The sequence below is a fragment of the Physeter macrocephalus genome, chromosome 11 (assembly GCF_002837175.3).
Source record: "Physeter macrocephalus isolate SW-GA chromosome 11, ASM283717v5, whole genome shotgun sequence".
Lineage (NCBI taxonomy): Eukaryota > Metazoa > Chordata > Mammalia > Artiodactyla > Physeteridae > Physeter > Physeter macrocephalus.
In genome coordinates, this window is record NC_041224.1 from 986,320 (window position 1) to 997,397 (window position 11,078).

Here is an 11,078-nt window from a genome sequence, read left to right on the forward strand (position 1 = left end):
GCGAACCCGGTTCCCCTGCATCGGCAGGCGGACGCGCAACCACTGCGCCACCAGGGAAGCCCAGAATTTTTTTTTTAATTTAAAAAGAAAACTGTTTTTGGCTTTAATTCTTAAGATAAATACTTTGTAAATCTTAGTAGTATAACCTAACCATTTATTGTTTTGTTGTTTTTGTTTGTTTTTAATGGCAGTGAGCTCACAGATCAGTACATCTACATGGTAATGGAATGTGGAAATATTGATCTTAATACTTGGCTTAAAAAGAAAAAATCCATCAATCCATGGGAACGCAAGAGTTACTGGAAGAATATGTTGGAGGCAGTTCACACGATTCATCAACATGGTATTTTAAAATCTCTTCATATGTAAAGTTAAAATATTCATTAGTAGTGCTATCTTAGAGAAATACACCTATAATTTTAAGGTATTGGTTATTGGCACCTTTAGGCTAGATAAACTAGGTATTTGGAAGTTTAATAAAGATGAAGGGACAAAACCATTTCTTTAAAATGCTGTTAACAGGGGCTTCCCTTGGGGCGCAGTGGTTGAGAATCCGCCTGCCGATGCAGGGGACACGGGTTCCGGCCCTGGTCCGGGAAGATCCCACGTGCCGCGGAGCAACTGGGCCCGTGCGCCACCACTACTGAGCCCACACGCCGCAACTACTAAAACCCGTGCGCTCTAGACCCCGTGCTCCGCAACAAGAGAAGCCACCGCAATGAGAAGCCCGCGCACCGCAGCAAAGGGTAGCCCCCGCTCGCGGTAACTCGAGAAAGCCCGCACGCAGCAACAAAGACCCAACACAGCCAAAAATAAATAAGTTAATTTAAAAAACAATGCTGTTAATGAAAGGATGTAGCGCATGAACTCAAATCCCCACATCCATAAAGCATGCATAGTACAAAATGTATCTTTGTCAGTATTAACACAGTCCATAATCCTGGGTCTCCAAATACTTGTATTATAGCAGATATGAGACTGGGGTTCAGGTATCCTAAAAATCTGAGATTTTTTTTTCACTCATTCTCCTAGTTGTTTTGTATCGTGTACCTTGTATGGGAGTTGGTTTTTTTTTTAACTGTTAGCCCTACATTCTGGGCTGGCTTTTACCTTACTTGGCCTTGGTTCTTTTTATGGCTTCTTTGCCTTTACCTTTTCCTTATTTTAAATAACTGATAATGTAGGTAATTGTAAATTGTCTCCTTGTATCTCCCGTCCTATAAGTTAAAAGATACTTCACCAGTGATCAAGATCAGGCTGTAGGGATAGATATGTCAGGAGCATTAGGGTCCTACCACCTGGCGGTGTAATTTACAGTGCTCTCTCGTGGGCAGTGAATCACAGTGGTTGTTAAGAGCATAAACTCTGAAGCCAGACTGCCTGGGTTCAACTCATGACACTGTTACTTAGGCTGTGTGACCTTGAACAGATTGCTTAAACTCTGCCTTAGTTTCTTCAGCTAAAAATGGGGATAATAATAGTACTTACCTCAGCACTGGTATGAGGGTTAAATGATTCAATACAAGCGACAAACTTCAAATAGTGCCTGGCACGTAGCAAGTGCTGTATGTTTGTAGTAAATATGAAAAATGAATGTTTAATTTGATTGACTAATTAAAGGAATCAACTCAGCAGAGTGTGAAATTTTTTTGTACTTAGGATGTTTAACATGGTCTAATATTATAATGGATTTTTATTTTGAAGGTATTGTTCACAGTGATCTGAAACCTGCTAACTTTCTGATAGTTGATGGAATGCTAAAGCTAATTGATTTTGGAATTGCAAACCAAATGCAACCAGATACAACAAGTATTGTTAAAGATTCTCAGGTAATGAATGGCTGGTTACCACACAGTAGAGTTCAATTCCTTTTCACCTTGGAAGTGTCATTTTGCTAATGAGGATTTCATTTTTCCCTACTTCATTTTTCAAAGGATTTGAAGCCTTTGTACAAGAACAGATATTATAACTATAAAAAACAAATTAATCACATGATTAAGACAATTTAGTATAGAAAGTCAAGATCCGGTAGAAATATATCCAGCAATTTTGAATGATTTTCCTATAGCTGAGGCAGAGAAGCAGTAATGCCTGCCTTGGAAACCATCTTGGTCATGATCTAAAATTCACCTGAAACTTTCTCTCAGTTTCCTGGTAGCAACCAAAGAGAGAATTGCACTCTCATGTTTTTCATTGTCCATGAGGTAAAATTATTTCATTCTTCCGGAGAAGTAAAGCTTTCCCTATCACTTACATTTGAAAGAAATTCTTAATTGGGCCTTCATATTGGAAACACCATAATAAATGTACTCAACTGCATTTTTATAATAGGATATGCAATAGCAATCTTCATAAATTTGTCCCCATAAAAACTGAGGTGATGACAACCAAAGAATGACTCAAAATAATCCTGCTTGGAGCCAAGACAGGGTGTTCCATGTATACAGATTTCTGATGTGTATCTTCCTTAATCCTAGCAGTAAAACTGGATTTTTTTAGGAGCAGATGGGCAGCATGCCCTTCAAACAATTCTATTTGACAATCACTTCTTTCTATATCAGAAATATGGCTGAACATTTCGTTGTAAATCAGCTTGAAGATATCGTCTATGGTAAGGCTCTAAAGTGTAGGTATTCTGTGTTTGAAAGCAGAATCATTTTAGAATAAAATGAATGCAGTGTAAGGTTGGCATACTCCTACTGTGGAAAATCTTGCATAATGCAGACACCCAGATCATCTCTCTTTGGACATGGGCCCAGGGAGACAAAGCTAGATTTTTAGTTGGTTGTTTGGTTTATTTAAAAAAGTGTTCTGGGTCTATTCCAGCACAGAAATGGGCGATTGATCAATTCCTTCAAAGTTTATGGCCATTAATATAATTTTATCCTGGAAAGATTTACGGTCACTGCCCACCATAATCATAGAAATAGCTCAGCATTCTGTAAGGAGTCAATTTTTTTATTATGAATCTAATTTACTTTGCTGGAATTGTGAAGAAATTTATGTCTTAATATTTTTGTCAGTTATTAGAGTTTCTCAAATATATTACTGAAATCTGTAACTATCCAAGTTGCCAAGAATCTGGCATTCGTGTTTTAAAAAATCTGAAGCAGAATGAAGTATTTTCATTGATTTCTGTGTTTTCTGTGATTTGGCAAGTAGGTTGGTACCGTTAATTATATGCCACCAGAAGCAATCAAAGATATGTCTTCCTCAAGAGAAAATGGGAAATCCAAATCGAAGGTACTGTAAGGTTATTTACATCCCATTTATCTGGCACAAATAGGGAATGGGCTAGTCTCTGTATGAACTTAACAGATAACTGAAAAGTTATTTCTTTAAGTTCTAAAACTTTTTAGGCCATTACAGAGACCTTGCTTTGTTAAGCAACCTGTCATGGGATTCAGTTTCACTTTTCTTTATTGATTTGAGATTGTTCTTTTAATATTGTGCTTTTAATATGGTGAGATGCCTCACAACGTGCTCCTATAAGAAATGCACATAGGATGTTTTTTGCGTTTTAAAAATAAAGAAAAAGAATAAGACTAAATTAGCTCTGATATGGGCACCTTAAAATAAATAACAGTGAACTGATAACCTTTGTTTCCTTTCTGATTCTTCAATTTTATTTACCATTTCTTCATTTGTTAATTTTCTGTTTCCAAGAACACCTCTAGTAGGTAATAATTCCCAGGTACGTTCCCACTTTTCTTAGTTCACCACCTCTGTGAGCTTTTGTGTTAGCCTCGTTGGTGCCCCTTGCTGGGTCCATTCTGCCTGCCATGGTGCCTCTGGCTCCCAAGCTAATCCTTCTTTCTCTGTACCAGTGTCTTCAAATGGATGCGCGCACACACCGCTGTGCAGTACCTGCGTTCAAGTCGTAGGTCTGCCTCTTTATCAACTGTCCTTGTGACTTAACTTGCCTGTCTTCATCTGTAAGTTAGGCTTGCACACAGTACCTATTTTAAAAGTAATTGAGGGGCTTCCCTGGTGGCGCAGTGGTTGCGCGTCCGCCTGCCGATGCAGGGGAACCGGGTTCGTGCCCCGGTCCGGGAGGATCCCACGTGCCGCGGAGCGGCTGGGCCCGTGAGCCGTGGCCGCTGAGCCTGCGCGTGCGGAGCCTGTGCTCCGCAACGGGAGAGGCCACAACAGAGGGAGGCCCGCATACAAAAAAATAATAAATAATAAATAAATAAAATAAAATTTACTTTGAACTGCATGTAGTGTTCAGATTTTTTTCAGTTATCAACTCAGTACTTAAATAGGTAGTATTGGTCAATCTCAACTAGTGATTCTGAATAGAAGATAAATTTTTATCCCAACATGGGAGGTAATCCTTGTTATGGAAGAGCTCAAAGCCCCTCCCAGTCTCGCTCTGTTCTCCAATTGCTTTCCCCGTGAACAGGCTTGGCCATCTGGGGCTCCTGTTCTGAGCTCTGTTGGGCCCATTCATTACTTCTCTCTCCTCTCTGCTTCAAATGCCTCTACCACGCACGACCTGTGGCTGTGGGTAGTTTGTCTCCATTCACGTTCTGCTTTTATTGTAAATATTTTCCATATGTTTACGATTTTGCTACCAGGCTGCTCTGTCTGTCTTATCTGGGGCTTTGGAGAGTTTGAAAACTACACGGCCACAGCCATTTTTCCAGAATCTGAAATTCTTTTTAATTCATGATTTAGTATTTAGAAATGGATTTAAATTTCCAAGTGGTTAAATTGGAGGAAGAGGAGGTTATTTTTTTATTAATTTTCAGTTTTCCTTGTGTTCAGGTAAAGGGATCTATTTTATCTGTCATGTTCTGAAAGGCATGTTTAAATCTGCCCTCCTTCAAAGAATTTAATACAATTTTTGCTTTATATAGTTCTATTAAATGTGGTTTCAGTGCACGGAAGTTCATAACTGTCATCTCTTCTTCGTTGATTGTACCTTTTATCACTGTAAAATGGCTTTCTCTCTTCTGTTAGAAGCATTTTGCCATGTTCTCTTTTTCTAATATTAATATTGCTGTCTCTGCTTTCGTTTCCTTTTTTTATTTTTCTTTCTTGCATTTGGTTATAGATGTCCATTTCTTTTTTCCTTGTACCTTTCCGTGTCATTTGGTTTAGATTAATCCTTTGTGTAGAGCATGTGGTTACATTTTGTTTTAATGCATATTGAGTATCTTTTAAAAGATACTTTTAAAAGAGGAATTTAGCCATTCTCATTTATTATGCTCACTTCTGTGTTTGGTCTTAATCATGTTCTTTTAAAAGTCAAAAGCATAATTATGTTATAATATCACATTATTTCTAATGAGATTATTTAATACAAAGAACATTTAATAATAAGTAATATTTATTGAGTACTTACTATACCAGAAACTATTCTCTATGCTTACCCATATCTCATGGTTACATCATTTAAGGCCCATGACAGTGTACTTTTGTTATTTCTGTTTTAGAGATGAGGAAACAGAGATATGTAGAATTACTAGCTAGTGATAAGACCGGGATTCAAGACCAGCCCAGCCCAGTCTGGCTCTATAGTTTGTGTTCTTAAGTTTAGGATAGCTCAACTTAAATAACCTTTTTAAAATCTGTACATACTTATATATTATGAATTTATATAAAAACTTATTGGGGAAAACAAGTAAATTTAAAATTTGCACTTAGGGTTTTTAGTTTTGTGTTTTCACAGGCTGACAAGAATGTAATATTTTGTTTCAGTTGAAATATTTTGATTATGAGTTTGTTGAAAGATTTAAACTGAAGTTCATTTCTTTTGATAAAATAACCAAGTGTAATCAAAACTAGAAGAGGATGTTTTGTCATGAACATAGTCTAATACTTGGACATTTATTGAAGTTTAGTTATGATTTTAAATATTGGGGGTGTGTGTGTGTGTGTGTGTGTGTGTATAATATTTTAATTTTATGTTAAAATAACAGTAACTTATTCTTTTTTTTTTAACTTAGATAAGCCCCAAAAGTGATGTTTGGTCCTTAGGTTGCATTTTGTACTATATGACTTACGGGAAAACACCGTTTCAGCATATCATTAATCAGATTTCTAAATTACATGCCATAATTGACCCTAATCATGAAATTGAATTTCCTGATATTCCAGAGAAAGATCTTCAAGATGTGTTAAAGGTAACATTAATAGTATATACACATAGAACTATATTTCATGTAGTACTTAATTGTTTACTTAAAGAAATAGCTGAGGGAGTTCTCTGGCGGTCCAGTGGTTAGGACTCAGCACTTTCACTGCCATGGCCCGGGTTCAATCCCTGGTCAGGGAACCAAGATCCCACAAGCCGCATGGCACACCCAGAAAAGAAAAAAGAAAGAAAAAGAAAAAGTTGAAATGATTGGAATTATGTAACTGGCTTAGATATAACTGAGAGGTCTATTGAGAGGAATTGCTTACTGAGTTAGCTTTTAAAGATGTGTTAAGTTCACTTTGAAGGTTTTTAAAACTTATGAATACTTGAAGATTTTGCAAAAATGACGTGTAAAATAATTTTGTCATTTCTAAGTAGGCTCTCTAGAAAGCAACTTCTGTAATATGATGCAGTCTGGAAAAATACTGTATCAATATTGCATAAGAAAACTTGCTTCATTTTTTTAAAAATTTATCTCTATATTTTTATAGTGTTGTTTAATAAGGGACCCTAAACAGAGGATATCCATTCCTGAGCTTCTGGCACATCCATATGTTCAGATTCAAACTCATCCAGGTACTTCTTTAAAAATAAGTTTATTACCAGATTGCTAATATAAACAGCCTTCTGGCTACTCTTTTCCTGCCTGCCTCCTTCCTTAAGGATATTCCTTAATGCTAAATACTAAAATAAATGAGATCACCTTTCTTTACCTGCTGGCATTCATTTTTACTTATCCTAGGTAAGGGGCTATGATCAGTGATAAGTTACAAGAATGCCAGTTATTGTGCTTTTAAACAGAATACATACTTATATATGAACTTATATTTTTCTTAATTGATACCAGTGTGCTGTTGATCATATGTATTATTTTACAGGTAATCAGATGGCTAAGGGAACCACTGAAGAAATGAAATATGTTCTGGGCCAACTTGTTGGCCTGAATTCTCCTAACTCCATTTTGAAAGCTGCTAAAGTATGTCTATTCTCTGTCTACACTAATTTTAATTGTTTTGTATAATTTAGTGAGTTAGACACTTAAACAGGTAATCCAAAGGAAGGTTGGCCCAATCATCAGATCAGCTATGAAGTGTGTTTCTGTATTTAGATACTTAACATGTGCTTTTTGACAAATATAGATTTATTTGATTTACATTCTTATTGTGCAGACAGCACAATTGAAAATGGATTGTCATATAAGGTGCATTGAAAAGACTGCTGTCAGGTCTCAACTGGAATAAATTCAATAAGGAATCTTAAATCAACACCATTTTTAACACAGCTTTTGAATTCATTTTTTTTCTAGCCAACTTTATTTTTAAACCGTCGTAGAGAAATCACAGTACTTGTCGCATGTAATGACTTCTGTGAGGCTGTATATAGCAGTCAGTACATTTCTCAAAGCAAATGTCTCAAATCTTTCAGTCTCCCAATGCCTGTTTATATCTATACCATAATTTTTTGGATCTCACTGACATCAAACACCTAGTCATTTCCAGAACAATAGGTATGCTTATTGACTTTAGTTACTAGTTATATGTTTCAGTTATAACATTATTGTAAAATTATGGGAGCTTAAACTAAAAACACTGTTAGCTCTATGGATAGGGATAACACCAATCTAAGATGTTAAGAACTTGGATACATTTTTGGAGGAATTTATTCTATATTCACCATTATATTTGCATCCATATGATATAAGGTAAATTTTTTCTTAAATTTTCTCAAGTTCTGATAGCTAAATCAATGGCTTTAGGAATTGAAATTGGACAAAATTTGTTTTGTAATTTTTCTCTGTGTTTCATATCTCTGTGTTTTAAATTTCTACCAGTGTATTGTTTAAAGCCTTTTATAAACAAAATTGAGGTGGGTTACCTTTATCACTAAGGTTATGTGTTCCTTGATGGCAAAGATATCTTTCATCTTCATAAATTAGATGTTGGCTTAGCCTTAAATCCTTTACTAAATATGTAGATTTTAATATAGCTAATTATACGTATTTGTATAGCAGTTGTATTTTTTTTAATGTCTTCCATTCTTTAGTTTAAATATCAGCTGAAAGTATATTTCCTGATGAGTATATTTTACAGTATAGGAATTTATCTAAGACTGGCTTTATTTAAGAAAAAGTAAGGTATCTTATAATAACCTATAATGAAAAAGCATATGAAAAAGAATATATATAGAGAGAGGGATAGATAGATACAGATACAGATACAGATATAGATATAGATATAGATGTAATCTGAATCACTTTGCTGTACACCAGAAGCTAACACAATATTATAAATCAGCTATACTTCAATTTTTAAAAAAAGAGTTTTGCTATGTAATATTGTACATCAACTATACTTCAATAAAAGTAAACAATTTAAAAAGAGGTTTGTGAAAAGAAAAACTAAAAGTAAGGGAGATTAAGAAGGCCTTGAGGATGCATATATATGCTTATAAATAGCTCTGTTACATTTTTCTTACAGAAAGATTGATCTGCATCGCATGATAGCTGATTCTTAGGCCAAGCTAGCTGTTGAAAAATTTTTCATTATCTCCAATAGTGTATAAAATAATTTCCTAATTATAAGAACAAGGGAGAAATTTGTTACATATTAGAAGATGTGGCGTTAAACCTTTGTTAATCTGATATGGCAATACATTGAATTTTAAAAGTTATAAATCGGATGTGTGTTTTTAATTTCAGACTTTATATGAGCACTATAGTGGTGGTGAAAGTCATGATTCCTGTTCATCATACAAGACTTTGGAAAAAAAATGGGGAAAAAAATGATTTGCAGCTACTCATAAACTGTCAGGTATCACCTGTACAATATATTGGACTGTTACACTCTTGATTCTCTGTGGAAATCTACTCCTGAAGACAGCTTCACTCTGAAATGTCATTGGCAGAAAAATTCAGTGGATTATCCTCAAAAGAAAACTGTAAAAAACCACTAATGACACTGTATGTATTAAATTGTAGAATTGTTTTCTCTTTTGTGCTTCCCTGTAAATCTAATCTATTTGATATCATTTTCACACTTGGAATAGTGGGTGAAAAGTGGAAATATTTTCTGACGAACTATGTAAATAGGCTTTGTATAGTATAAAATGACACTGAAATGTCCAAGTTGTAGAACTGTTTTCTTCAAGCAAATATATTGTTGGCGAGGCAACAGAATTCTTAATAAAAATGGATTAAGGGAAAACATGAGAGTAGACCTTAGTAAATTAACTTTGGGGGAAAAAAAATTCCAAAGCATTCAAATTCTAAAATAGATTTCCAGTTGTTTTATGGCACTGATAATACTCCAGCATTTTAGGGCTTCACTTGGCTCTTTTAATTCTCCGTTTAATTCTTCATAATATCTATTATTTTGGGTGTTCAGAGTATCATGCTGGATTCTAAGATGTAGGCTGTATAGGGCATGACCTCAGTTGTACGACTTGCTTGGTAATGAGTAATTACAAATGTGGTCCCAGAATGTCTGAGTCTGAATCCAACAGATTACTTAAGGATATTACCACATAGTATTCTTTTCCCCGAATTTTTCTTTAGCTTTTAAAACAGTTTTAGAGTCACAGCAAAACTGAGGGGAAGGTGCAGAGATTTCCCATTTAACCCCTGCCCCACACATGCACAGCCTCCCCCATTACCAACATCCTCACCAGAGTGGTACTTTTGTTACATTTAATGAACCTACATTGACGCACTGTAATAATCACCCAGCGTCTATAGTATACATATACCTAGTTCACTCTTGGTGGTGCATGTTCTAGGGATTTGGACAAATGTATAATAACATGTATCCCTCATTATACCATTATAAGAATATTTTCACTGCCTGAAAAATTCACTGAGCTCCACCTATTTCATCCCTCCCTACCCCCAACCCCTGGGAACCACTGATCTTCTTACTGTTTCCATAGTTTTGCCCTTTCTAGAATGTCTTATAGCTGGAATTATACAGTACGTAGCCTTTCGGATTAGCTTCTTTCACTTAGCAATGTGCACTTAGTAACATGCACCTCCGTGTCTTTTCATGGCTTGAGAGCTCATTTCTTTTCAGTGCCTAGTAGTATTCCATTGTCTGGATGTACCACAGTTGATCCAGTCACCTCCTGAAGGACATCTTGGTTGCTTCCAAATTTTGGCAATTATGAATAAAGCTGCTGTAAACATCTGTGTGCAGGGCTCTGTGTGGTGTTCAGCTTCAGAGGAGTTGACTACCAAGGAGCATGACTGGTGGATGACACGGTAAGAGTATGTCTAGTTCTGTAAGAAACTGACAAACTGTCTTGCATAGTGGCTGCACCGTTTTGCGTTCTCTCCAGCAGGGAATGAGAGTTCTTGTTGCTCCACATCTTTGCCAGCATTTGGTGTTGTCAGTGTTCCAGATTTTGGTCACTCTAGTAGATTTGTTGTGGTACCTCATTGTTGTTTCAATTTGCATTTCCCTGATGACATCTGATGTGTGAAGCATCTTTTCATATACGTACGTGCCATCCATCTGATATCTTCTTTAGTGAGATCTTTGCTTCTTTGTCAAAGATCTGTTAGCTATATGTATGGGGGGGTCTATTTCTGGGCCGTCCATTCTGTTCCATTGATCAATTTAGCTTTTCCTTCACCAACACCACCACACTGTCTTGATTACTGTCACTTTACAGTAAGTCTTGAAGTCAGGTGGTGTCAATCCTCCAACTTTGTTCTTCTCCTTCAGGAGTGTGTTGGCTGTTCTGGGGGTTTTCGCCATTTCACACAGAGTTTAGAATCTGTTTGTCGGTATCCCTAAGTAACTTGCTGGAATTTTGATTGGGATTACACTGAATCCCAATTGTAGATCAAATTGGGAAGAACTGACGTCTTGACAATATTGAGTCTTCCTGTGCAAGAACATGGACTATTTCTCCATTTATTCAGTTCTTCCTTGATTTC

At 36.0% G+C, this 11,078-nt stretch overlaps 1 protein-coding gene across 8 annotated transcripts in view; it reads left to right on the forward strand.

Annotated features, from left to right (window-relative positions):
- TTK (TTK protein kinase) overlaps nucleotides 1-10,132 on the forward strand; it is a 92,513-nt gene extending 82,381 nt beyond the window's left edge. For 4 of the 8 annotated variants that reach the window (XM_055087674.1, XM_024133052.3, XM_007104878.4 and 1 more), the window contains 7 exons: nucleotides 192-343; nucleotides 1,705-1,829; nucleotides 3,163-3,243; nucleotides 5,955-6,131; nucleotides 6,637-6,721; nucleotides 7,024-7,121; nucleotides 8,844-10,130. In XM_055087674.1, the coding sequence (XP_054943649.1) occupies nucleotides 192-343; nucleotides 1,705-1,829; nucleotides 3,163-3,243; nucleotides 5,955-6,131; nucleotides 6,637-6,721; nucleotides 7,024-7,121; nucleotides 8,844-8,930 (805 nt within the window). In that variant the 3' untranslated portion in view covers nucleotides 8,931-10,130. Of the gene's footprint in view, nucleotides 1-191; nucleotides 344-1,704; nucleotides 1,830-2,499; nucleotides 2,612-3,159; nucleotides 3,253-5,954; nucleotides 6,132-6,636; nucleotides 6,722-7,023; nucleotides 7,122-8,843 lie in introns of those variants that run through there. The other 4 variants (XM_055087676.1, XM_055087675.1, XR_008618444.1 and 1 more) reach the window with 4 other exon arrangements.
- The last annotated feature ends 946 nt before the right edge of the window (nucleotides 10,133-11,078 follow it).